General features: G+C 40.8%; 1 protein-coding gene across 2 annotated transcripts in view; it reads right to left on the bottom strand.

Annotated features, from left to right (window-relative positions):
* The window catches only part of Diaph1 (diaphanous related formin 1), a 106,294-nt gene that overhangs the window by 56,344 nt on the left and 22,211 nt on the right, over positions 1 to 27,739 (bottom strand). The window contains exons 2-18 of one of the 2 annotated variants that reach the window (XM_041659848.1): positions 19,036 to 19,062; positions 18,184 to 18,339; positions 16,856 to 16,957; positions 16,387 to 16,517; positions 16,126 to 16,212; positions 15,097 to 15,160; positions 13,572 to 13,711; positions 12,896 to 13,004; positions 11,847 to 11,957; positions 11,559 to 11,677; positions 10,758 to 10,874; positions 9,394 to 9,509; positions 8,625 to 8,689; positions 6,757 to 6,936; positions 5,469 to 6,131; positions 4,713 to 4,827; positions 4,282 to 4,290 (exon numbers count right to left, since the gene is read on the bottom strand). In XM_041659848.1, coding sequence (XP_041515782.1) covers positions 4,282 to 4,290; positions 4,713 to 4,827; positions 5,469 to 6,131; positions 6,757 to 6,936; positions 8,625 to 8,689; positions 9,394 to 9,509; positions 10,758 to 10,874; positions 11,559 to 11,677; positions 11,847 to 11,957; positions 12,896 to 13,004; positions 13,572 to 13,711; positions 15,097 to 15,160; positions 16,126 to 16,212; positions 16,387 to 16,517; positions 16,856 to 16,957; positions 18,184 to 18,339; positions 19,036 to 19,062 — 2,311 coding nt within the window. The remainder of the gene's footprint in view (positions 1 to 4,281; positions 4,291 to 4,712; positions 4,828 to 5,468; positions 6,132 to 6,756; positions 6,937 to 8,624; positions 8,690 to 9,393; positions 9,510 to 10,757; positions 10,875 to 11,558; positions 11,678 to 11,846; positions 11,958 to 12,895; positions 13,005 to 13,571; positions 13,712 to 15,096; positions 15,161 to 16,125; positions 16,213 to 16,386; positions 16,518 to 16,855; positions 16,958 to 18,183; positions 18,340 to 19,035; positions 19,063 to 27,739) is intronic. The other variant, XM_041659850.1, reaches the window with a different exon arrangement.

Genomic DNA, 27,739 nt, shown 5'->3' with positions numbered 1-27,739 from the left:
TGACAGGCAGCATGTTGCTCTAATTTTACTGATCAGCCTGCCAAATGAGCCTCCTGGTCGGCAGAGGGCAGCATCAGAAGCAGTTTGTATTTGACAAAAGCAGCAGGGCCGCTCTCTAACGTGACTGCATCACAACCGGGCCGTAACAATGACACATCAAAAATAAGAGGGATCCATGTGCCATCTCGTGGCGAAAAGGAGAAGGGCACTGCTGCATACAGATTCTCAGATTCCTGCACTTTAGAAGGAATTAAAGCTAAATTATCTTTACCTTCCTTTAAATCTTAACCAGTAATTGCTCCCTGGAACCTAGAACAGCAGCCTTCAAGCAAAATTTACAAAATTCCCTCCTAGTTTAGCTTTTAATCTCTGTAAGAAAGCAGATCCTCCTGTCTGATATTGGTACCTAAATAAAGAGGATAAAACACAACTCAACCAAAAATAGCAGCAAAAGACCATAGAAAGTTATCAAACTAAGAATCAGAGATTATGTTCGACTGTGCCAAAGATAGTGATTGCAAAGGAAACAGAGGAGAGAAAGTAACAGACCCAGAAGTTCAAAACACCGACCTCACTGTGCAAAAGGAAAGGGCTGAGACGTATGAGGGAAAACCTCTGGCGCAATTTTATGAGTAAACAGATTAAAACAAGATATATTTTACCTCATCAGAAATTTTAATAATTTCTTATTTTTGGCAGAGGTATGAATTGATATAATCTTATAAACCCAGTGATATGAGGTGAAAAGAACGTCACCTTTCAGAAACCACTGTGCAGAAATATAAAGTATACAAAGATAAATAGGATTTTTCCTGTAGTCACGTTTGTAAAACAGAATACTGAAACAAAATTCTCAATAAAGGATTAGTTATATATAAAGCTTTTATTATTCATGACAGAACACAATTGTCCACTTGAAATAATTCAATAGATAACACAAAACTTTAAAAAAGAAATAAAGCAAATTTATATATAATAATATCAAGAGATGATAAAGGATGTTACACAAAATATAGAATAGTATTTACCATGTGGAATCAATTTGCTATACTAAAAAGTATATACATGCTATTACTATAGTTGGTCCTTAATTTTCCAATAAAATTCTCTTTGATGTTTCCCTTTTTTATTCACATGAACCGAATCTAAATTAATTATGTGAATAACATAGGCATATAAAAGGCTTGGTTAACCATGGTTACCACAGGAAGAAGGGAGATTGTTCTGTTTTAGAGTTTCAGTACATTGTGGCAATGATGGTTAGTCATTCAGAAACTGCCTTTAGATAGGATCACAGTAACAGAAACGACAGAAAATAAGCAACACAGTGGTACAAGCTTTGAAAGTTCACATTCTGATTGCTTCAATTTTCTCTAGGGAATGCTGGGCCTTTGAGAGAAAAGGTGTGAAGACAGCAATTTAGAAAAGTACAAACCTGAGAAGATTAGAAATGTTTAAAGGAAGCTGGTGAGATGGCTCAGTGGCTAATGGTGCTTGTCACCAAGCCTAGAGACTGACTTAGATCCTCCCAGATCCCCATGATAGTGAGAATCAGCTCTTTTAGGCAGTCCTCTGACTTCCCAAAGTGCACTGCAAATCTGTGTGTTGTATCTCTGCCCATACAAAATACATGTAATAAAAGAATAAAAATTGGAAAACAAAACAAAACAAAAACCCAGAAACACTGAAAGGTCAGTGTGGTGGCACCTGCCATCCTATAATACCAGCTCTTGAGAAGAATCAAAAAGATTGCATTTGAGGTCAACCTGGGCTGCAGGTTGACTAGGTTACTGAATTCAAGGTCAGCATGGGAAACATGACACCCCGTATCAAAAACCAGCTAAGCCAAATCAAAAAATAAGTAAATAAATAAAAAATACTTAGGACACAACTACCTAGAAGTTTCAAAGATCAAGCAATATAATGAGCAGCAACAGACAACGAGACAAAAACAAGAATACTTACTATTTGGGAAGCTAAGAGAAGAAAGGACCAAGGCAGGGAAGGGTAGTGTGTGGTCTCTTCCAGTAAGTCAGAAATACACACTGAAGATCCAGTGTGGACAAGGTGGAATCAAAAAGGATCATGGTTTTACCAACCATGAGGAAATGAGAGACTGAGGAATGATTATTACATTTAGCCATAGAGTTTAGGTGAGGGGTGCAGTCACCAAGAGGTGAGACAGGCTAGAAGTGCCAGTGTGCCTGGAGGACTGCTGGGGTCACAATACTAAAGACAAGAAAGTGGGCTGGAGATGTGCTGTTGGTGGAAACAACTACCTGTGTGAGGTCCCAGGTTTGATCTTCAGTTTTGTAAATGTGGGGTCGACAGAGCACATAGGACCAACATAGGTGGTAGAACACTAAGCTAGTGGAAGGGCTACAGTTATTTATCATGTGCACAGGAAAGGTGAGAAAGAGTAAAGGAACTGAGAGACGTATGCAGCAAGAATCTTAAGGGTTCATCGTGACCCTTCATATAGGAACTGGGGGAAATCAGGGCTGGGAGATGGCTCAGTGGGTAGAGCAACTGCCACCAAGCCTGATGACCTGAGTTTGGTAAGAACTACATGGTGGAAGAAGAGAACTGGCTCCTAAATGCCGTCCTGTGATGTCCATATGTACACTGTGGCATGCACATATCCATACACTCACCAAGTAATTCCTAAAAAAAGAATGATGTTGTGGAATGTTAAATTAGAAGTAGCACAGTCAGGAACGGAACAGTCAGGAACGGAACAGTCAGGAACTCATTTTGTGAGAACTCAAGAGTAACTTATAGTATCAATAGATGGAACACAAAGGGAAGTGGGTGATACAAACTGGTATCAGATTCCAAATCATTAGTTTCTAGTAAAGAGAAAAGCAGAAGGGTCTGAAAGAGGTGACAGAACATAAAGGGCTACCCCATCTCTAGGTCCTCTGGGGTGAGGAGGACAGAAAGCAGGAGAGACCTAAAGGAAAAGCAGTATTGAGGGAAGTCGAGGAGTAACACACAATGTTGTTCTAGGAACAGACCATCAATTCTAGAGAGTACTATGAAGTATTTTTGAGAACTTAGTTGGAAGACAGAATAAAAAATACACAGAATCTTAAGAGACTGAAATACGGGAGACTGAGAAGGACTGAAGACTCTGGAGCTTTCTATGGTAACAAAACCTTGGCATTATATCAGATTCTGTAGACCTCAATATGTCAAAGTTCGAGAAAGGATAATACAGGCTCACTTTCTTCCACTGTGAGAGAGGTAACAACACAAAATACATGTAGCACATTATCATAAGTCAGATTCCTTAATTATCATATAAGTCAGAGTCCTTAAAACCCAGGTATTAGGTAGATTTGTGATTTTAGATCACAAGGAACTTCCCAAATGCTTTGTGCTAACAGCCTCACCCTCCTCAAAATCCAGGATAAGCTAGTAAGGAAAGGTTAAAAAAAAAAAAAAAAAAAAAAAAAAACACCACCCCAACAGGTGAGTGGACAGCACCTCTGGGTCTACTAAACTTTAGAAACAGACAGAACAGACATCTTTCGGCCAAGAGACTCGCTGAACAGGGGAAGCCAGTTGAGCTCTCACAATCTTGTTTCTAGAAGTTTAAGTGGCAGAAGCTATTAAATTCCCTAACAACATTAGCTGGGCATAGTGTTGCAAACCTGTAACCCCAGCACTCAGGACACAGAAGCAGTACTTCCAAATGAGGCTGCAGGCCAGTCAGTGCTAAGACCCTGTCTCAAAAAACCGCAAGAGCAAAAGATTTGTGAATACTAATAAAGATACAATTGGGTGAGTGCCACCTAGTGGACAGAAGAAAGTCACAGGGAAATGGCAAACACCCTCTGTTGTTGGGGAAGGGATTACTGGTCCCTCCAAAGGCTCCTCCTGAAGCCCAAAGCTAGGCAGGAGCAGCAGACTGGCCAGTGACCTGCTGTTGTCCATGCTCTGACTCCTGTATCAACAGTAACAAGCTGTAGAATCAAGGTGAATTTGGTCTAAACCTAACTAGAATACTGCTTTTAATAAAGATGAAAATAAAATTTAACTACTGGGTATGTTCCCAAGAACTTAAAAGGCAGAACCAACAGAATCCATGATAAAAGACTCCTTGCTGATCACAACAAGATGAAGTGAGAATGTAGACTGGGGGAAGAGGGAGAGGAAGACTAGCAAATTTCCATCTTCTAACGAGAAATCCCTTTATACTTATTTAATCTTTAATCTTTTTCTCTGATACTCAATACTAATAACTGACCCAACTAAAAGGCTCTTTTGCATTCTTACCTTTGGAAGCTGCAGGAACCAAGGCCAGGAGGAAAATGCATCAGATATTGAAAAGAAACAAAACAGGAATTACAGATAGAACTTGGTCATTATAGATAGTTGTAGCTCGGTCACCCAACCTGTTCAAGGCACTCGCTGACCCTACTAATTAAATACTCTGGTCTAGGAACAACACTTTAAGACAGAACCATAATTCATTCAAGAGAACTATTAAAATGAGCCTAAGCTGAGCATTTAGAACCTTGGATCCTTGTTGGTATACTGCCGCAAAATACTTACAAGCAGCAATTCTCTTTCCCAGCCCCATAATAACAAAAACATTCTCTTTTCCTTGGAATGAAAAAAATCAATGTCTCCTCTTCCCAACCCCCTTCTACCCTCACCAGGGAAGGGAAAAGCTCTCCCTGTCTGGAACTAAGGAGAGCACTCACGTTTGGACTGGGCAGAGAAGGCAAGGGTAAGTTTGGCAAAAAGTTCGTTGTTCTCAAAGCGGTCTTCTTTCACCTTTGTCCAGAAGCAGTCCTGGGAAAGGTCCTCAGCCACAAACTGTATAAACGGACAGGTAGTAAGAGCTACTGGGCTGAACTTTAACTCCCTGTGCTAGAAAAGTGACTCTTATTATCAGCAATGTTGACTAGCCTGGGATTAACTTAGCACACAGACAGTAGCTGTGCCCTTCAAAGGGAAGCAGGAGACAATGCTTCTGGTAAGTTTACTGGTAACTAGTCAAGAATCAGAATCAGTTATGCTGATCTTCCTCCTAATCCCAAATTTTCTAGTTTTACAAGCATTAAAGCCTTATTCCCAGTGTTCCTTGCTCTACATTTCCCCCACAAATCTGGCTATGTTGAACTATGACCCAACCACAGGGGTCACAAACACATCGTGGGCTGCACAAGCATAATTTCAGTCATGTGCACCCTAGTGAAATGACAGCTGTCAAACTACCATAGTGCTCATTTTACCACAGAAAAGTCAAACGTATTAAGATAGGCTAACTTTCATTAAAATATATTCATTACCACACAAATCTTCCTATGGTAATATCTCAAATAGAGATGTTGTATAAACATAAACACAAGTAGAACTTTAAGGTCAGATATAAGCCCTAAAAGTGGGTAGCCTACCCACACACAAAAATATGTTAAGAAAAGTAGTTTAAGATTTTATGCTGTAGAAAAACTTACCTTGGACCAGTTTGGCCTCCGGAGCTGCACCTCTGGTTTATAAACTTTTTTAGGGGTTAATCCAAATGGCAGAACCGGGGCTGCAGGAATCCCAAATCCAAAGGGGGGAGGTGGAGGTACGCCCATTCCAGGTGGAGGAGGAATGCCAGGGCCTCCAGGAAGAAGGGGAGGGGGAGGAGGCAGTCCTGGTCCTCCAGGCAAGGGAGGAGGTGGGGGGACGCCAGGCAAAGGAGGGGGAGCTGGTATACTAGCACCTCCAGGCAAAGGAGGTGGTGGGGGGACGCCAGGCAAAGGAGGGGGAGCTGGTATACTAACACCTCCAGGCAAAGGAGGAGGTGGGGGGATGCCAGGCAAAGGAGGGGGAGCTGGTATACTAACACCTCCAGGCAAAGGAGGAGGTGGGGGGATGGCAGCACCTACAAGCAAAGGAGGGGGAGCGGGTATATCAGCACCTCCAGGCAAAGGAGGGGGAGGAGGTGGAAAGGTACCTCCAGGAAGAGGAGGTGGGGGTGGGGGAGGTGGAATAACAGTGCCAGGGTCACCAGGCAGAGGCGGGGCAGGGGGAACAGCAGCACTGCTAGAAACAGAAGGAGCAACAGCCACAGCAGAGAGAGAAGCCATTTCCTTCTTGGCATCTTCTAATTCTTTTGACAGCTTGGCAACCTAAAGAAGCAACACAGAATTAGTACTTCTCACCCCACTTCAGTGACTACTAGAGCTGCAAGGACATAGAAAAGCACTTAACCCAAAGTTCTGTTTAACCATAGATGGATTGAGAGGTCAGAGTACATGATTCTTCTCAAAGTCACACTGCTACTTAGGAGTAGAGTAAAATTAGAACTCAGTTTAGTTTTAGGGTGCTAACTGAAGTATGTGCTATACAGTTAATCCCACAACTATACAAATGATCAAGTTAGCACTACCGTAGGTTGTCTACATTTTTGTAATTGCAGAGAAAAGAGTGTGAAGGTGTCACAGAAGCATAAACTAAGTTGGATGGGCAAATAAGCCAAGAGCTTACTGTTGACTCCCAAATGCATAGGTCAGTTCTGGATTCTGCCATAAGTAACTTTAATCTTTCTTTACAATCTTTTATATCTGTATCTAAATGTTTTGTCTTATAATACCATACTCCCAAAGCAAGACTAAAACCATTAAATGACTGTTAAAACACACCATCTACCTGATGATCTAGCTGCTCTTGCCTAGCACAGGGAACCTATGACCGTGTGACCCATGACCAGCACAGCTGAGCTATGGAAGGTAGTTGCAGTCCTGCTCACATTACCTCTCCGGTCAGCTTTGACACCTCCGCTTCTAGATCTTGTTTTTCTGTAGCAATCTGCTGCTTTTCAGAATCCAATGCATTCTTTTCTCCTTGCAGATCCTGAAGTTTCTGCTCAAAGTCATTTTCCATCTTTTTCATTTCTACTTGTAACTCATGCCGGGCTGTTAACTCTGAGTCCAACTAAAGACGAAAAAAAAATCAGATTCCCAGCAATCTGTCTGTCATAGCCTCAGTTGTAAACGCAACAAAAACCTACAGTCACCAGGAAAGAGGGAACCTCAACTGAAGAATTTCTCAGATCAGACTGGCCTGTGGTCATGTCTGCGTAGCATACTCCTAACTGCTACTGTGAATTGTGCCATCCCTAGGCAGGTAGACCTGGGATGTTTAAGAAAGGTAGCTGATCAAGTCAGTGGTAAGAGGCCAGGAAGCAGCATTCCTGTAGTTTCTGCTTCAAGTTCCAGCCTTAGCTTCCCTGATGACAGACTATCAAGTGGAAGATGAAATAAACCCTTTCCTCTTCAAGTTGCTTTAGGTCCTGGTGTTGATCACAGCAACAGAAACCAAACTAGGATGCTGCCCATCCCAGTTAGAAACATAAGGGCTAGTTCCTGTAATTTACTATTTTGTCTCAACACCCACTCTATAGAGCTTATTGACCCATCTAAGTAATGCTTTGAAAAGAACAGTATGATCTTGACTTTAAAATCAAAGTTAAAGGGAGGAGACAAGAGATCATGTTCATAGTCTTCCTACTTAAATAGCCAGAAACCAAGTCAGCTAATCGAAGACTTGAAAGACCTTTAATCATGCCCTGGTTAGTTTTATGTCAACTTGATACAAGCTAGAGTCATCATAGAGGAGGGAGCCTCAATTGAGAAAATGCCCCTATAGCTAGGCAGTGGTGGGGCAGCACTCAGGAGGCAGAGGAAGACTGAGTTCGAGGCCAGTCTAAGTTCAAAGAGTGAGTTCCAGGACAGGACAGCCAAGGCTACAGAGAAACCCTGTCTCAAAAGTCAAAAGACCAAAAAAGAAAAAGAAGGGGACAAAAAAGAAAGAAAATTGAAAAAAAAAAAGAAAAGAAAAAAAAAAGAAAATGCCCCTGTAAAATTGGGCTGTAGGCAAGCCTGCGGGGCATTTTCTTAATTAGTGATTGATATGGGAGGGCTCAGTCCAATGTGGGCCGGACCACCTCTGTAGGCAGGTGTTTCTGACTTAAGAAAGCATGAGCAAGTCATGTAAGCAGCACCCCTCCATGGCCTCCGCATCAGCTCCTACCTCCAGGTTCCTGCCCTGGGTGAGCTCCTGTTCTCACTGCCATTGATGATCAACTGTTATACGGAACTGTGAGTGAAATAAATCTCTTCCTCCTCAAGTTGCTTTTGGTCATGGTGTTTCAACACAGCAATAGTGACCCTAACTAGACAAACTAGGACAGCTGCCTTGCACAATTCCAGCCACAGCAGAAATCCTTAATTACTACAGAAATAACGGGAATTGAGGCATATTCCGCTTCCTACTGTCCTGGAGTAAGAGGAACACTTACATAGAGTATCATCTGTCTTTGCTGGCTTGCCTGGTGGCCCAAGAACATTGCGAGATCACCTCAAGCTTCTCATTTCACATCAATACTCTGTCTCACTAACAAAAAGATTTCCCTCTAAGAACCTTTAGATTCTGAATGCTTTCAAAATATCGTAGACAATATTGTCTCACATGTCAAGAAACAATTATCTTCAAAGAAAAATATATACCCTAAACTTAGGTGTGTATGTTTGTTTTGCACATATATGTATTTGTGGTTTACACTAGAGATTGAACCTAGGCTTTCTCACACAAAAAGCAAGCACTGATCCCCCCATACGCACCTTTTTTTCTAGCTCTGTAGCTTTGGCCTCAGATTTTTCCACCTTTGTTTTATCAATCATTTGATCTGAAAATAAAAAACAATTTGATCTGAAAACAACTCAGTAAGTAAAGTTCTGTTTCCTAAGCCTGTGCCTCTGCTCCTAAGCCTCCAATATACTCAAGGGCAGTTGTCTATCCTTTTGTTGCTGTTATTCTTAATGTTCTACACTAGAACAAGAAATGCAAGTTTCAATTAAATACAATCTACACTTTCTCTTAATTTTATTTATACAGTTGTTATACTTTTTGTGTGTATGTGAGTGCATGAGTGTGTGTGTACGGGTGAGTATAGGCATGTGTATGTAATAAGACATGTGAAAGTCAGATGACAACTATCAAGAGCGGCACTTGCCACCATAAGGAATCTGGGGCAAAACTCAGGTCCTCAGGCTTGCATGCAAGCACCTCTACTTACTGCCACCTTGCATGTCCTCGAGCTATGATTTCTAAGTGCGAGGTATAGCAATCACATGAAGGATGGCCAGTGTAATCTTTATGATTTTGAGACCAGCAGGGTCAGAAAACGCTGAAGTCTGCAAAAAGCAGTATATAAGAAAAGGAAAGATTTTCAATTTGTGCAGAAATAAACTAAAGAGACCACATAATCCTAGCAAAAAGGGTATACTGAGAAAGAACAGAAATGGGGACAAGAATAATTTCATTGAAAGAAGAAAACAAGAGGTATAAGCACTGAATGTTTTGATGAGTCAAGTAGGAAAGCCTGCTTACCAATCAATCCCTCAATATCAATCTGGAGGTGCCGGCACTTGAAGTCAGGATCAGTTCCATTCTTGTGCAGGACTATCTGAGAAATACATTCTTCAATCAATTTATAGTACTGTGGCCTATGAAAGAAACAAAACAGACTTACCAAAGTGAAATCAAAATGTAACTTCCAGAAGTATTCTGGATCAAGAAAACTTCTTTGACAATAAAGAATTAAGGGTAAGTATTCTGAAAAGAGCTTTGGTGAAGCTAAAAAGCATCACTGCTGTACTAGGGACTTCTAGATCAGCTCTTCTTCTTCCTACTTCAGATACTCAACAGTTCTTATAGGCTGGGCTGTATGTAGTTCACTCGTGTGGGAAACATGAATGTCAACATGAACACTCATGCACACACTTAAAAAGATTTATTTTGGGGGGCTGGAGAGATGGCTCAGAGGTTAAGAGCATCGCCTGCTCTTCCAAAGGTCCTGAGTTCAATTCCCAGCAACCACATGGTGGCTCACAACCATCTGTAATTAGGTCTGGTGCCCTCTCTGGTCTGCAGACACACACACAGACAGAATGTTGTATACATAATAAATAAATAAATATTTAAAAAAAAAAAGAACAAAAAAAAAGAACTCTTTAAAAAAAAAAGATTTATTTTTTTATTGTGTGTATATCTGTACATATCTGTGTACAAAAGTGCCCATGGAGGTCACAAGTGTCAGATGGAATTACAGGTGATTTGTGAAGCTCATATGAGTGTTGGGAACTATTGGATCCTCCACAAGAACAGTATACATGCTTAACATCTGAGCTATCTCTCGTCCCCCAACAAACAGGGTTTCTCTGTCAAACAGTCCTGGCTGTTCTGGAACGCACTTTGTAGATCCGGCTGGCCTTGAACTCACAGAGATCTGCCTGCCACTGCCTCCTGAGTGCTGGGATTAAAGGTGCGTGACATCACTGCCCTGTCCCAACATACTTTCTTAATGTCTGCTTCCCAATGCCAGTACTTTCCCATTTAAATAAACAGTTAGGCTTGATTCGTATGATCCTCCTTGTCAGGCTACTGCTGATCTCTACATCCAGGCAACCAGAAAGAATTTTAGGTTGCCATCTGTCTTTACTGTCATCCTTACCCCACTTACCCATTCCTTTCTAAGGGCGTTCCACACAATGACGATTCCAAAGAGGTGCCTTTCAAGTGAACTAAAGCAGTTGTTATGTTGATCAAACAGCTGACAACCTCTTTTAGATTTGTGACTAATGAACCCCCACAATGTTTTTCCTTTCTTTTGAAACTTTCTAGAACAATCTTTGAATTTAAGGATGCTGCTTTTCCCCTCAGACTCAACATTTCCCACACGTATATAAGCTTACCTAGCCTCATAATCATTTCGAACCAATAGGAGATGCTGCAGGATGGACAGGAAGTGTGGCTCTGCCTTTGAGTCTTTCACTGTGTTCAAAAGAATCTGGAAGATTTCACCAAAGTCAGTAGAAAGAACAGGCTAAGGAAATCAAACATTTAGAAGCTGTTTGACAGGCGGCTTGCTGAAAGATGCCACTTCCACTCTGACAACTGTTCCGAAAACATCTCTAGTTCCTTTAGCCAAGAGTGCTACTATCCATAGACAAAGGATCCCTAGGACTTAGCCTGAAAATCTACGACAGAAAATAAAAATAGAACCACCTCAAAGTTACCTGTGGCAGGTAATCAAATACGTAATAGAAATATTATTTGTCGTCCAAAGAGTTCTACATAGCACCCATCTCAGTAAGTTATTGTGTTCTAAGAAACATACAGATTTGGATGGATGCTTTAAGATGGGAGGGCAATCTGGTTACAACATCTGCTACTTTACTGCCAGGTTGACGGATGTTTTCAGGTTAAAAAGGTCACCTTTAAAGGCTTTCCTGGTCCATGATGGACAGCAATATAAAGACACCAGTTTTATTAAAAATAAATATATCTATTTTTGAGGCAGGGTCTCTCTATGTAGCCCTAGCTGTCCTGGAGCTCACTATACAGACCAGGCTGTCCTAAAAGTCAAGATCCCCTCCTAAGGGCTAGGAGACAAATTCAAGGCGTGTGCCACCATACTCAGTTTTATGCCCTATTCTCTAAGTCATCACTTGCCACAATACTCCATAATTCAGTCATCAGTCATAAAAGGATATTCCATCTCCATGCGAATGTCTTCTAGCCGTCCCTTCAGATCATACAAATCTTCCTCCGCTTGTTCATCAAACACGGTTAGCTGTACTCTCATATCGTCATTGTCAATCTCCCGAAGCTCCTGGCAATGATAGAAGAAGTCAGGGAACCCAAAAATTTCCTGTGTGCCTAGAAATCCAAACCTTTCAACCTGGTGTTTAAGTTGAAAACCAGAATCACCTCAGTGACGACCAGGGCTGTGCGAGCAGGGAGGAACAATCCAGACTTCTTAATGAAATGTTTTATCTTACCTGCAACACCTGATGCAGCCCCAAGCGCATTAGTTCACTTCGAATGTGAACTCGGAAGTCAAATTCTTCTGCAGGAGTGATGAGAGCATTGATAAGCTGTAGGCATCCCACCTGAAATAAGCAAATCCAGCTGCTATGTCAGCATTAAGCCTTATAAATAAGGATTCCACTATTTATATACATTCTGGAGCTCCATAAAAAGATACACAACAAAAACTATAGGAAAGAATTTTAACTAGAGCAACAAAACATTGTTGAGAGCAAGTCTAGAGTACTTAGTGAATGAATCCAAGGATCTAACAGAATATGTTCCTATAGAAAACTGCCCTTCCTCAGGTGCTAATAACTAATTTACTCCCCCAATGTCACAAGGAGGAAAGTAGTTATTTGTTTTTTAGAGAATAAAATCATTTTCTTCAGGAAAAAAACACTAAAATATAAAAGACATAGTTGAGAACCACTCTATTATTTTTATTAAAAACTTTTAGTATTTTCAATTATGTGTGTGTGTGAATGCACACATGAATACCAGTGTCAGAAACCTCTGGAGCTAGAGTTACAGACAGTTGTGAGCTGTCTGACAAGGGTGCTGGGAATTGAACTTGGTCTTCTAGAAGAGCAGTATATGCTCTTAACTGATGAGCCATCTCTCCAGGCCCCATATAGTCTATTAAAAGGCCAAATGACACTAGACATGGTGATGTAGACCCATGAATCAGGAGGCAGGAAAATCACCAATATTTGCCCAGGCAATTATCACATGTTTAATTCCAGAACTTGGGAGGCAAAAAGATCAGCTATGTCTAGCTTGTACTATATAATGAGTTTGAGGCCAGCCCAGACTCTAACACAAAATAAAAAATTAAAAAGGGCTTCCAGGTTCAGTGGTCGTTCAGTAGTAGGGGGCTTGCCCAGTATAAGCAAAGTCCTCGGTTCAATTTCCTGCACCACAGAAAAATAAAAGGACAAATGAACTCTGGTCTTGCCATTTTGAATTCTATTCTATTCTGTTCTATTGTTGGCCCAGTTTTAAGAGTGTATCTACATACTTTGAGTGCAATGGAGGTCCCACTTTTTAATCCATCCAACAGTGGCTGGAAGCGTTCAAGCTCATCCATTTCAGCTCTCTCTGTCATTGCCTCCAAAACTCGTTCATTCCTGTCCAAAATAAAAGAAAGTGAATTGCCCAGGTGCACTGACATAGACATGGATAGATTTGGCAGGGAATAAACCAATTAGGAAACAAGACATTATCAATGCTTTCAGGCATCTGAAATTATTCTCTTAACACCCACAGACACTAGAATTTGATAAAAAGGAATGGATTATCTTCTGAGAAAAAAAAAATTTCCTAAAACCCTTCTTAGACTCCTACTCATGAATACAAAATTAAGACCTCTGAGCTATGAAATATAAATCACTCTGACTTTTTAAGGACCATTTAATATTAAGAGTACTATTCAATCTCTAAAAAGCATTACATGTGGTCCACTTTTAGAATTTTCTGCTCGGAGTATCATGATGATAACAAAAAAGATTCTGTTTAAAGCACTGTGGATCTTCAGATAATTCTACCTGCACTAAAATCCTAACATTCACTTCTGAGAAGAAATACGGCCTTACTACTAAGCCTCTAAACACCAAAAGGACACCAAAATAACTCAATTTTCCTCTATGCTACAAGATGGTAAAATGGAAAATGCAGAAATAGCTCCAATTACATACATGTCGTCTGGCTGTGGTAGGATACAAAGAGCAGACAGCAGCTTAGCTGCATCAATCATCATATTGGGAACAGCAGGATCCATGGCTCTGACCAGCAGTAGGATTCCTTCTTCTGTGTCCAACATGGTTTTGATTCCAAACTGTTAAGACAAGAACAAAGGAGCGAGGCTTAACAACAACACACACAAGCAAGGACATGCTTAGGGCTTTTTATGAATAGAATGTTATCTCTTCAAATACATGTAAGAATGTTAATCCCCTAGAACCCTAGAATGTAGCCTCTTGGGATATAGTCATTGCAGATAAGATTAGCTAAATTACCACGAAGCCACACTGGAGTAAGGCAGGTTCTTAATCTGGTATTCCTGGTCCCTGTGTAAGGGAGAACTCTACATCTCAGACATGTACACACACAGCACCACAAGAACACCAAGTGGAAAGAAGAATAAGGCATCTATAAACCAGTGTCAGCGAGCTACTAGAGAGCAGAAGGGAAACACAGAACACATTCTCCCTCCCAGCCTCAGGAAGAACCCGTCCTGGCTGACAGAGGATCTTGGACTTCCATCCTTCAGAACTGAGACCATGAATTTCTGTTGTTTAAGACACTCACTTTGGAGACTCTAGAAACTAGCACAGGAATAGAGGATATATTCTCAATAATAGTTAAACAGAGAAGATTACAACAAAATAAACTTCCTAAGACACACAACAAACTTTCATGTTCCCAGGTGGTGGTAGCACACGCCTCTAATCCCAGCACTTGGGAGGCAGGCAGGGGGATCTCTGTGAGTTCGAGGCCAGCCTAGCCTACAAGAGCTAGTTCCAGGACAGACAGCAAAGCTACAGAGAAACCCTGTCTCAAAAAATAAAATAAAATAAATTCATAACTACACAATGAGTTCCAGCATAGCCAGGACTGTATAGTGAGATCAGACATTGACTTTACAAAAAAATAAGTTAGGAATGAATATTTTGGAAGAAATGGCATACTGGCAGACACCTGCAATCCCAGCTCTTGGGAGGTGGAAGCAGAAGCAACAAGAGGTCAAACAAACTGAAGGGAAATTTGGATTTCTCGAGACTGGGATAAATGAATGTAGGAAAGAGGCAAGGAAATAATATTTCAAACAATAACTACAGGTCAAACCACAAGATCAGTAAAAAGACTGTAAAGTACAAGAACACTTAGCCTACCCTCTGAAACAGAAATTAGAACTAGTGGGACGAGGTAGGCGGATCTCTGTGAGTTCGAGACCAGCCTGGTCTACAGAGCTAGTTCCAGGACAGGCTCCAAAGCCACAGAGAAACCCTGTCTCGCAAAAACCAAAAAAAAAAAAAAAAAAAAAAAAAGAACTAGTGGGACGAATTCCGTGGAGGCTCACATACATTGCAGTAAAGTACAATTACAGTATGGAGAGGAAAGGCAAAGCCTTGAGCCTCAGTTTCTTCTCCTTCTGGCAGACTACAAAGGAGAAATAGCGAAGATCTAGATGGCAGCTGTGGTCACTAGGGAAAACCTCACCTTGTTGTTCATGAAAGCTTTCAAGCAGCGGATGATCTCATGCTGGTTCCGGCTGTCGTAGTTTCTGCACACAGAAAACACAATCAGCAAAGTCCCTTTATTTTATAATACATCTGCTTTCCATATGATTGTTAAGTCTTTCAAACAAGGACATCAGGAATACTTTCAACTAGCAGCTAAGCAGAATCTAACAGACAGTTATGAATACAGCCCAGCATGTTCATAAATGACAGCATTATGTTGTCATGTCAAAAAGTAGTACAGCTCTACATCACAAAGCACTTGACCCAGAAACACTAACAAAATTATCAACTGGCTAATACACTTGTAATTTGAGAATTTAGTATTAAATTAAAAACCTGCCAATTTGGGATTGGGCATAACTCAATAGTACAACACTTGCCTAGCAAGTGCAAGGCCCTAAGTTTGAACCCCAACACTATTAAAACATGTGTTAAGTGTGCAAACAAAACTTCATCCCTTAACTCCCTTTAGGCAGCTAGGTACTAAATTCTTTTAGATACTATCCTATTAATCCTTGCCAATACTGAAAAGGCTTTATATCTGAGAAAGTACACACAGACCCAATCCCATGTACTATTTGTCTAAAAAAAAGATTCCAGAAGAATTGGGCACTTTGGATGGCAGCATAACAGCCTAAAATAGTTATGGTATTCAAGAATTTATCCCAATACTGAAGACTACTATAAAACTAAACCCAAACTAATAATGTATACTCCAAAAAAGACCTCCAAGTGTAATGTGACCCAGACCAGATCACAGTACAACTGAAGATGAAATCAGATCCTCTTTCCAGACAGAAAAACAACTGGAGACTAATACTCTTTACTGGTATATATCTTTTCCCATCTATACTCTCATCCTCTAATCTCTTCCACAGAAACTTCATTTTATCCAACAGCATATTCCCCCTAGTCCATGAATCTGAATTTAGCTGTTGTTATATCCTTAATGAACAGCCCATTCTGGCCCTCAACCTAGAAAATATAAAGACCCAAAATTCCTTACCCAGAAATCTCCTCTTTCTCATCATGGAGTCGTTTGAGAATATCCAATAAGGAGGCTAGGCCCTCAGCACCAAATGTCTGCACCCAACTGTAAAAAATAGATGAAAGGCAATGTAGTATCAATTTAAGTCAATAAAGGCTATTTACAAACTCTATCCTAGAAATCCTTTACCTCCCATCCAGACCTTTCTCATACTTCCCTACCTCCTTTGGTTGTGAACTACGGCATGAGTTTCTGATACTGTTCCCTCAGAATTCTCACCTGACAGGGTTATTGTTGAGAGAGACTCGAAGGGACTCAAGGCAACTAAGCAGATGCATATCCCGCAAGCCTGACCTCAGCTCCTGAATGTACATCATGGCAGACCTAGAGCTTTCTTTCTGGTTCATGCCCTGGAAAGAGGCATATAGAGAGGTCAGTAAACACTGAGCCTAGACATAAGTTATTAGCTAATATTCATCACACAGTATAAAAATTAACAGGGCAGACACCCATTATACAAACTACTAAACTACATGAGATTCATAAATAGTTCATGAACTTAAAAATAAGTCTGGGAAAAAAAGTATAGAAAGGTGGCAAGTCAAGACTTAAGAGTAAGTCAAGAGGAGGCTTATCTAACAGGATTAAGCAGAATTAATAGAGACATAGAATAGTCCATAAAATTAGCAGAATAAGCAGGTTTGGGGTAAGGCTGCAGCCTCCTGTGAGCATCTGCCCTAGAGCTTACAGCTGAGGAAGCGTGCAAATACTGGGACACCATCTCCCTCTTGATGACAATGTCCTTCTCTCTCAAAGGCTGTTGCTTCTCCTCATTCAGGTTCATATCCACCTAGCAAAGGGAGGGAGCAGGGAGGCAGAGAGAAAAAAATAAAATTACCATGTAAGTTTTTGTTTTGTTTTGTTTTTCTGTGACAGGGTCTTACGATGTAGCTCTTGCTGTCCAAGACCTCACTACGTAGACCAGGCTTGTCTTGAACTCACAGAATTCTCCCTGCCTCTTGTAAGTTTTCAGTGTTTAATATTTATTATATTTAGTAACAAGTTGGCACAGTAAATCATTAGTGAACAAATATGTTTTCTTGATTCCTAGAAGTTTAAGTTATGGTAACCAATAAAAATCCCTCAGGGATAAAATCTAATTAAGTGCAGTACAGATCCCCCACAGACACCATCCTTGGTATGAAGCCTGCATGCTGGTATACATGCTGGGTATACATACACTCTACCACTGAGCTCCATCTTTAAACCACTGGACACTTTAAAATATATAGAATTCTAAAGGTTTCCCTAGGAATCAATAGACTCTTGATACATTTTCTTTTGTATTACTGAGAGGAAACCATACATAATATTTTCTTCATTAAAGGCAGACCTTCATCTCTCCAGTACTGGAAAACTGCTGCCATTAAAAAAAAAAAAAGAAGAAGAAGATCAACACCAACAAAATCTGCCTGAACTTTCAGGCCTAATCATTTATACTGGTTATTGCAGAGTGTCCACGCAAAGTGTCCTTGTTCTCACTAGACAGCAAAGTAAGTCACAACCATGCATAGCTCAAAACTAAACCGACTTCAGATACAGTTTTTAAAGGCCTTCTATTTAGTAAGCTCTTTCCAAATTCCCCACTAAACAGAGGACCGAATGCAAACGATGCCTTTGTATTCCTCAGCTTTTTCTTTGTACAGAGGTCACTATAAATGCTTCCTCACTTCATCTTCTGACTTAGCCTCAAAGTGGTGACCACACTACCACAGGGCTTGGTCCAGCCACACTACATTTTAGTGGCTAGGGTTTTGCCAGGCAGACATCCATTAACGAGGTAGTCAGTAAACAGATATTCCCAAGTTTAACTCACAGATTCTAATCCCATGGACTGGAATTTACATATTTAGTTGTTATTTCATGGGGTTAATATTAAAACATTTCACATTAAGCCTAAAATTCTTTATAGTAAACATCAATTAGGAGACCATTCGTTTAAAAACAACCACCACAGACAGACAAATGCCCATAACTGCGAGCTGGGCAGGCGACATCACTCAGAAGATGACTCACCAGCATCTGCTCAAAGAAGACTAGGATTTGCTCATCAGTGTATTCTTGCAATGGCTGTGCAGTGGGGTCATCTCCATACAATGCAGAGGAGTTTCTGTGAGCAGAATTGTTTTTTTCCTTCTCCTTCTTAATCCTCATGCTGGTAAATCTCTCCAGCTAAGAAAGAGAAAGAAGTATTAGCAGCGATCCACATTCCTCACCTAACAAACCAAACACCAAATAGCCAACACTTTACCCTCTTACCCTGGCTTAGTATTTTTAGTTTATGCAGACAAGATTTATATGGCATAAGAAGAAATTATTTTTCCTCAGATCTATCACAGCATACTGACCTTATTCTCATCTATAATAAAGTGTAAGAAACAGAAAATGCTGCATTAAGGTTTCAAACCTCTCTAGACTGGTGTAGTGGCATAAACTTTTAATCCCAGCACTCTAAAGGCAGAGCAAGTGGATCTCTTTGAGTTCAAGGCCAGCCTGGTCGACAGAGTTCCAGGATAGTAAGGGCTAATATCAAGTTCAAGGCTAACCTGAGTTTACAATAAGGGACCCTATTTCATGAAGGTAGAGGCAGTAATAAGCTTCAGTACCATCAGCTCAATCCACTGAAAATATCTGTAACTGTATGCAGAAAAAGCACTGTGGGGCTTCAAATGGTGTAAGTGGCATCTAGAATGCAGGATTAATTCTAGCTAAAACTGCCCAACTGTGGAAGTTTAAAAAAAAAAAAAAACCACCAAAGAAAGCATGCAATGGGTTAAACAAAGTGAGAAAAGACCTGGGGTGTTCTGACATGTTAAGAGAAGAGAGAGCGAGCCAGAACATGCACATGCTCAATACACATTTCCTTACCTCATCTGCCATGAGCCGCTTCAAAGTCTAGGAAACAGAGAAAAAAAGGAGGGAGAAGAAAAGAGATCAGTGAAATATCAAGGAACTCCCAAACATCAGAACGGTTGAAGGGAGAAAGGAAAAGAAAATAAACAGGCCCTAAGCTACCTTCCACACACTAACAGATGTCTGCACAGACTCTGGGAAGGGGCAAGAGAAGTTATAACAACTTGGGGTGGGGGAGTAGAGAACTGAACAGATTCTAAAACCAGTGACCAACCACCTTATGAAAAGTGCTCCAGGCCAGGCGATGGTGGCACATGCCTTTAATCCCAGCACTCGGAAGGCAGAGGCAGGCGGATCTCTGTGAGTTCGAGACCAGCCCGGTCTACAGAGGTAGTTCCAGGACAGGCTCCAAAGCCACAGAGAAACCCTGTCTCGAAAAACCAAAAAAAAAAAAAAAAAAAAAAAAAAAAAAGAAAAGAAAAGTGCTCCATTTCATTAGTAAACAACACAAAATAAAATAAAACCACGCTCAAGTCTGGCCTAGTGGTACAAGTCCTAGCTACTTAGTAGGCTAAGGCAGGGGTACCATGAGTTCAAAATCTGTGTGGGCTAGCAAGTGAATCCAAGGCAGGCCAAGAAACATAGTAAGATTCTTTCAAAATTTTAAAAGAGAGGTAAGGATGGGTTAAAAACTCAGTGGTGGAGTCCTTGCCTAGCATGCAAAGCCCTAGGTGTGATTCCAAGTATCACAAATAGACAGATGAAAATTGTAATAATGAAGTTATCAGCTCATGTTCTCAAGGCTGACAGAAACACAGCTCATATGTAAGATTCTGGGTCTGATCCCTACCTTTTTTATCTGTCTAGCTGTAGAGGAACAATGGCTCTCTCATACTTTGCTGGTGTTAGCACAAACCACTTGGCTAACACTACCAAGTAAAATTAAATGCACATACATTATTATTCAACACAGCAATATAAGCATCTGCCCTGTGAAGTGTGCACTTAAATAACAAGTGCATACACAGACATATTGCAATATGTGAAACAGGAAGTTTCAATAGCCAGCGAGATGACATCAATCCAAATCATATTACTTGGAATGTAAGATTATAAAAGGCACCAGACCTAAAATTTGTCCAGCCTATAAGATGAGTTGGGGTAAAGACAGCACAGAAATTATGGGAGTGACTGACTAATGACTGTCACAGCTGGAGACCCATACCCTGAGAGGGAACTTACCCAAGGGCTAGGACCCAGAGGCAGAATACCCCAGAGATACAGGACAGACCAAACATGAAAAGAAAAAGAAAAAAAAAATCAAAGAAATGATTCATGATCCTCTGCTATACTCATAGATTGGTGCCTAGCCCAACTGTCATCAGAGAGCTTCACCCAGCAACTGATGAAAACAGATGTAGAGACCCAAAGCCAAACATCAATGACAGATCTCAGTGAATCAATCCTGCAGAAGAAGGGGAGATAGGATTATAGGAGTCAGAGGTGTCAAGGGTTCCCAAGAAACCCCACAGAATCAACTAACCTGGGCTCATAAGGGCTCAAAGAGACTTAACCGACAACCACAGAGTCTGTATGAAACTGACGTAGGCCCATGTTACAGTTGTATAACTTGGTCTTTGTGTGAGACTCCCAACAGTGAGAGCAGGGGCTATCTCTGACTGTGTTGCCAGCTTTTGGGACTCATTCCTCTTCCAGGATTGCCTCATCCAGCTTTAACAGAAGAGGGGCACCTAGTCTCACTGAAACTTGATATATCTTGGACTGGCTGACATCCAATCCCCCCTTCTACCCCCTCCTATGGAACAGTGGAGGAGGAATGGCTGGGGTCAGGGTGGAGGAGAAACTGGTGAGAGGGGAGGGAGGGAAAACTTTGACTGGAATGTAAAAACAAAATAAATCAATAACAAAAAAGTGTCGGGTGTGGCGGCACACACCTTTAATCCCAACACTTTCAAAGTTTGAGGCCAGCCTGGTCTACAGAGCACAGCTGACGTTTCAAGAAACCCTGTCTTGAAAAAAAAAAAAAAGCAAAAAAATTATAAAGGGCATGATTATCTCAAATGCCCAACAATGATTAACTGTGACAACTATAGGTTATAACCAAGAACAAAAAGGTGTTTAGAGTGTTTATGATTTCTATTTCTTGACATGGACAGTAACTATATAGGTGTTAAGTTATATTGCTCAACGTTTTCTATTTTCTTTTACGTGTAATCACACACAAACGCACAAGTACTTTAAAGTTTGAATGCTTTAAGTCTAGGAAGGTGGGACGTTTTCTTCTTCACTCTATTCAACTTCAACCTTATTTTTGTTGTTGGTCTTGTTAATATCCATGAAAAGCTAGGGTAAATGCCTCTTGACTAATTTAATGAGAAAAAAAAAACAGTTGTCTTCACCACAGAGCTATTTATCTAGTCTCCTGATGACAGACGATCCATACCACTCTGATCCTCACAATCACACATCACAATTCAGTTAAGTCCACAGTAAATTAAGAATATTCACTTTGCCCTCCTGGGCCCAGAAGAGGTAAAGTTTCCACTGGCTGAGTACGAATCACTTGTCTGAGAACATGGGAACCTTTGCTCAGCACCCACGGAACTTCATGTGGACTGTTTATTGGGAATACAGACAAGAGGATGGCAAAGCACTACCCAAGAAGACTGCAAAACATTTCCTTATTTTGTATCCCGAAGTCATCTGACACACAGAGGTGGTTGTCAAACACACCTGTAATTCCAGCATTCCAGAAGCTAAGACGGAAGGACTCAAAGCTCAAAGCAGCCAGGGTTACACAGAGGTTCAAGACCAACCTGAGCTTACATAGAAAGGGTTCCTGTCTGACAAGGGTGGGCAGCAACAATAAGCTGCAGCTTCACAGGGTCAACACACTGAAATTAACAGTAACTGTGTGCATGCACTGTAGGACTTAAGTGATGTAAGTAGCATCTAGAAACAAGACACAAAGGGGATGCAACTTTCCTGCAGCTTAAGTTGTCATAGCCAAGATTCAGCTTATCTCAACATTGACCCCCAAATTAAAAATGTTTAAAAAACAAAAAACAAAAACAAGAAACAGTCAAGGAACTCTAGGGTGAATGTGCTATAGGTAACAGAACCGGGATCTAGACAATCTACAGCAGTGGGTTAAGTTAAAGAAAAAGGAACTAGCACCTTGTTCTTTCTGTGTACAGACTCTGGGTTCATCTCTTCCATCCACTTCCATTACCCTGGGTCCCTGCTTGTTCCACTGCAATGGTCTCTTAAACTACCAGGTACCTTCCGTTGTCTGCCCAACGCCATATCCATTCTCCAGATTAGATCCAAGAATACTCTTTCTAAAGCTGGGTGTGGTGGAGCACACCTGTAGTCCCAGCACTGGAGAGAAGATGAGAGGATAAGGGATTCAAAGTCATCCTCAGCTACAGAGTAAGTCTCCCCAGTCTGGGCTACAAGAGACTGTCTGTCTCCAAAACAAACAAATTCATTGCCTTCAACTTAAAATCCAAACTCCTTACCACGGTATATAACTCTGCTACTCTTTCCCCCAAGGCTTGCGACTGAACAAACCCTCTTCCCTCAAAGCTTATTCTTTGGCCATGCTGACCTAGCTGCAGGCCCCAACAGCTCGCACAGCCTCACCATCCCAGCCTTTCCCTAGACTGCGGCCTCCCTCAGCCTACACTGTACTTCTCAAGCTAACTCACTCCAGCAAGCTTGGCAGGATGATTGCTTCTCTTGGATAGGTGCCTTTCCTGGTGTTTCCAAAATAATAGCTACCTGTCTGACTCACAGTACTGAGAGTGGGCTACAATTTTCTTTAGGTTGCCTGCTCTACTTCTTCCAGACTAAAAGGTTCCTTGAGTGTAGAGCCAGGGACCTAAAGAGTCAATCCTTGGAAAGCCCTCAGCATCCATTCCACCTCTTCAGTCTATCACTGAAGAAGCCAACACCAGACAGAGTGAATCATCAGTCACACAATCAGAAGTCTTCAGACCCTAACGTGCCCAGATCTGTGTTCCCCACACTCTTCTGCTTTATTCCCACTTCATTAGCAGTAATTCTGCCATAGATAAGCAAGCATACACAAACTCGGCAAAGAAAGAAATGCCCATTTCCCTTGCTTTCCTGGAGCATCATTAGAAATGTATCTGAACCTTAAAAGTCAAAAAAAAATAGTTTTTGGAGGCTTAGGATGTGCTCATTTGGTAGAGTGCTTGCCAAGTGTGTTGGAGGGTTCTGGGTTTGCTCTCAACATCACGTAAATCTTACACGTTGATGCACATCTATAATGGAGAGATGAAGGCAGGAGAATCAGTTCAACATTGTCCTTGGCTACATAGCGAGATCAAAAAAAGAGGGAGATATATGAGACCATGTTTCAAAAATATATATACTAAAACAAATATAAACAAAATAAAATAATCCACGTTTCAGTGTTCATCTTGGATTAAGGATCACAGAAGTAAACCATGCAGAAAAGCTGCAGTTCCCAAGAAAGTCCAACAGAGGGCAGCAACACCCAACAAAGCAAATAACAGCACAGACCAAATTCTATTTCTGAACCCAATAAAATACCCAAACACACAGCAAGCTCAGCTATTGAAATGGAAACCTGTTACTACGGGATACTGAGAACATGGCTTACTCACTCAGTGATGCATGTTTTCTCTTACAGATTCTATACACAGAGTTTGAAAAGGCTTTGTTTAATATTTGTTTAAATTGGTTGTTTTTTTTCTTCTTTCGGTTTTTTGAGACAGGGTTTCTCTCTGTAGCTTTGGAGTCTGTCCTAGAACTCACTCTGTAGACCGAGTTGGTCTCAAACTCACAGAGATCTGCCTGCCTCTGCCTCCCAAGTGCTGGGATTAAAGGCATGTGCCACCACCACCCAGCTTTAGTTTTAATTTTTTATATATTACTTGTATGTGTAAAAGTCTGCATGTACAGATGTGTATTGTGTGCCTGGTGTCCAAGAAGGACAGAAAAGGCATTAGACTCTGTGGAACTGGAGTTATAAGCACTTGGGAGCCTCTGGATAGGTACTAGGACCTGAACGGCCCCCTCCAAGTGCTTTAACTGCTGAGCCGTGTCTATAGTACCCACCCAAATCATTGGGTTTTTTTTTTTTTATTTTTATGGAGTCTGTGATGAAGATCTTAAAATAGCAAAGCAGATCTGGTTCATGAAAAGATTAATAACTTCTAGGTAAAAGATAATAAGCTAGCTAGGCGATGATGATGCATGTTGATCTCTGAGGGCAAGGCCAGCCTAGTGTAGAAAATGAGTTTCAGGACAGCCATGGCCCTACAGAGAAATACTATCTCAAAAACAAAACAAAAAAAGGAAGGAAGAGAAGGGAAGGGAAAGGAAGGGAAGGGAAGGAAAGAAAAGGAGGGAGGGAGGGAGGGGTTTACCTAGGAGTAGGAGAAGCTACTCCAGTAGTTGAATCCCTAGGTACCCCACAAACAATCCAGCCTCACAGTGCCACTGAAAAAATACCCACCAGCAGCAATCTGCAAGTTTATTCTCAGGAAAGGGTAAAGAGATGGCCTCTAGATTGGAAGTACTGTTATGGCAAACACTCAGCAAGTTTCCCCTACAATTCTCAGGAGGCTGGAACACTCTTCTCTGAGGTGGAGGTCCTAAAGCTACTGATCTAGTCTAAGATCACCCAGAGCACCACTGCCCAAAACAGGAGCCAGGAGACATAATGAACAATTACAAATTTTAACCCAAAAAGTAAACACTTTACTATTACTTAGAGTACCTGAAGCTCTATGCCTACCTTTCCATTTGTTTATGGACTCTAAATACAGATTAAACATCTCCTGACGAAATTTAGCAACTGCCCCAGAAATACGGAGCTTCTTCAACTTGATAAAGTATCTACCAAAAACCAAACACCACAAACAATGAAGAAATTCAACATGACATTTCAAACATAAAACTGTTCCCACCAGCACTGCCTAAAATAAACTCCCTAGGTATAAATCTAACAAAGTATGTACAAGATCTAAAGTCATAAAATCAAAGAAATAGACAAATAAAGGATGTTCCATACTCATGAACAGGAAGATTTGATTACTTTAGGATCAATTTCTCCAAATTTAATCTACAGATTAAAACAACCCTAATTGTCGGGCGGTGGTGGTGGTGCACACCTTTAATCCTAGTACTTGGGAGGCAGAGACAGGGGAATCTCCATGAGTTCGAAGCCAGCCTGGACTACAGATCCTGTCCACGACAGCCAGGGCTACACAGAGAAACCCTGTCTCAAAGCACCCCCTCCCCCAAAAAAACAAACTCAACAAAATCTCAAATTGTTTTGTGATTAACAACAAATTTATTCTAATGTTTATAAGACATCTACATTTAAAAAATATAGACACTGATCTTATGCCAAAATAAGACTCAAATTGGGAATGATGGTACACACTTGTAATCTCAACTAGACTAAAGAGGCTGGGGGTTGTGAGTCTGAAGTTCACCTAGGCTACAAGAGTGGAAGACTGTATCAAAAACTAAACAAACAGGGATGAGGAGGTGACTCATGAATAAAGACTTGTGACCTGGGTTCAATCCCCAGAACCCAGAGAGTAGAAAAATTCAACTCCTGACTAACATGTACACATGCAGACACACACACACACACAGAGAGAGAGAGAGAGATGCACACACACACTTCATTCATTTAAAAATGAAGAGGAAAAGGAAGCAAACAACTATAAAAACTACAATGTACTCTGTTATGGACTGAACTGAAGTCCTCACCCCCAAAGGCTTCTACTTTGAGCCTCAGTTGGTAGTAGCATTTTGGAAGGTTGTAGAACTTAGAAGGTGGGGTCTAGGTGAGGGGAAATGGTCACTGGGGGGAGGTTCCTTGAAGTACATTATTCCTAACAGCTTGTTTCACCCCCTACTTTGTGGTAAACCATGAACTGAACAGCTCTCATCTGTTACATGTTTCTACTGCCATGATGGTCTGCCAAGCAACCATGGACTGAACCTTCCTGAGCCATAACAGATTCAAGCTGGTGTGACAGCAAATGCCTACAATCTCACAGAACAAGACAGAAGAGTTCAGAGTTCCTTCTTTAAGTGTTTTCTATTTGGCACTTTGGTAACAGAGACAGTACCTAACATATGCCTGGATGCAAGGACAACAATGAAATGCCCTGTCACACTTCGATGAAGAGACAGACTCCCTCCTAACAGAGGGCAACAGAGGTATATTTAGATGTAAAGTGCAAAAATTTTAATGACAAAGGACAATTAATAGACTTTACTACTTTTCTGTCCTAAGAGCAGAATGAACAACTTTAAACTTTAAAATAAATTCAAGTCATTCTTTTTTCTTTTACTTTTTTAAAGATTTATTTATTATATATACAACGTTCTGCCTGCATGCATATATGCATACCTGCACACAAGAGGGCACCAAATCTCATTATAGATGGTTGAGAGTCACCACGCAGTTGCTGGGAATTGAACTCAGGACCTTCGGAAGATCATTCAGTGCTCTTAACCTCTGAGCCATCTCTCCAGCCCCCCGCCCCACCATTCTTTTTTCAAATGAGAAATAACCACCCTTTATTGGCTCCTCTTACTTTGACGTTCTCTGCATTGTGTCTCACAGTGACAAAGTATAAAAGCAAACGCATCTGATATTTGCTGCTTCAATATAACAGCTTAAGTGTAAACATTTGTAAGTTAAGGGCTATTTTTTTATTAAAAGCATATTCTAGAAGATGGATATCACACTGTATATTTATAATTCCACACTCAGGAGACTATGGCAAGGTAATGGGAATTTTGAGGCCAGTAAGACCCTGTGTCGAAACAAAAACAAACTCTAATCCAGAAACTGGCAATATCAAATGATATGTTTGCATTTTCTCGATTTTTCTTTATTTATATGTGTGAGTATTTTGCCTGCATACATGTCTGTGTATCACATGCATACTTAGTAGCTGTGGCGGTCAGAAGAGGTCATCAGATACACTGGAACTGGAATGACAACAGGTTGTTAGCCTCCATGTGGGTGCTGGGAATCGAACCCAAGTCCTCTGGAAGAGCAGTTATCATTTTTAACAACTGAGCCAGCTCTTCAGCCCCTCAATGATTATTTCTTCAGAAATAAGTTAGAATTAAATTAAGTATTCTTTACATAATTATGAATCACTCCTTAAATTATGAGGCTCATTGTTCATCTTTTAATCTTTAGAGCCTACATTTTAAGTATTTTCTCTAAAATAATAATGTTATACAGCTAACATAATACATGTTATGCACCAAAAGTTAAAAAAATATTCCTATGAAATATTGTTTGTTTTTTTGAGAAAGGTTCTCATTGTACAGCCTTGGCTGGCCTGGAATTCATTATGTAGAGCAGAATGGCTTCAATTCATCTACCTGCCTCCCAGATGCTAGAATTAAAGCATGTGTCACTATGCCCTATGTGTGGACATACTGATATACCACAATGGGCATTTCATAGTTTATATGTAGAGAAGTAAGAGTTAATTTATGCCCATACTGGGAAACTCTTTTAAAAATATTTATTTATGGCTCAATGGTTAACGGTGTACACTGCTCTTGCACAGCCCCCGATACCGTAAAGCTGTTTGGAATTTCTAAAAATTGGTTTAAATTCAGTTAAAATGATAAGATAGTTGCAATGCAGTTTGGAGAC

This window comes from Microtus oregoni, unplaced genomic scaffold (genome assembly GCF_018167655.1).
Source record: "Microtus oregoni isolate MIOR12 unplaced genomic scaffold, Mior012 000011F_ref0000422, whole genome shotgun sequence".
In the NCBI taxonomy this organism is placed as follows: domain Eukaryota; kingdom Metazoa; phylum Chordata; class Mammalia; order Rodentia; family Cricetidae; genus Microtus; species Microtus oregoni.
The sequence above is the reverse complement of the archived record's forward strand: the minus strand, read 5'-3'. Positions and strand labels throughout refer to the sequence as shown.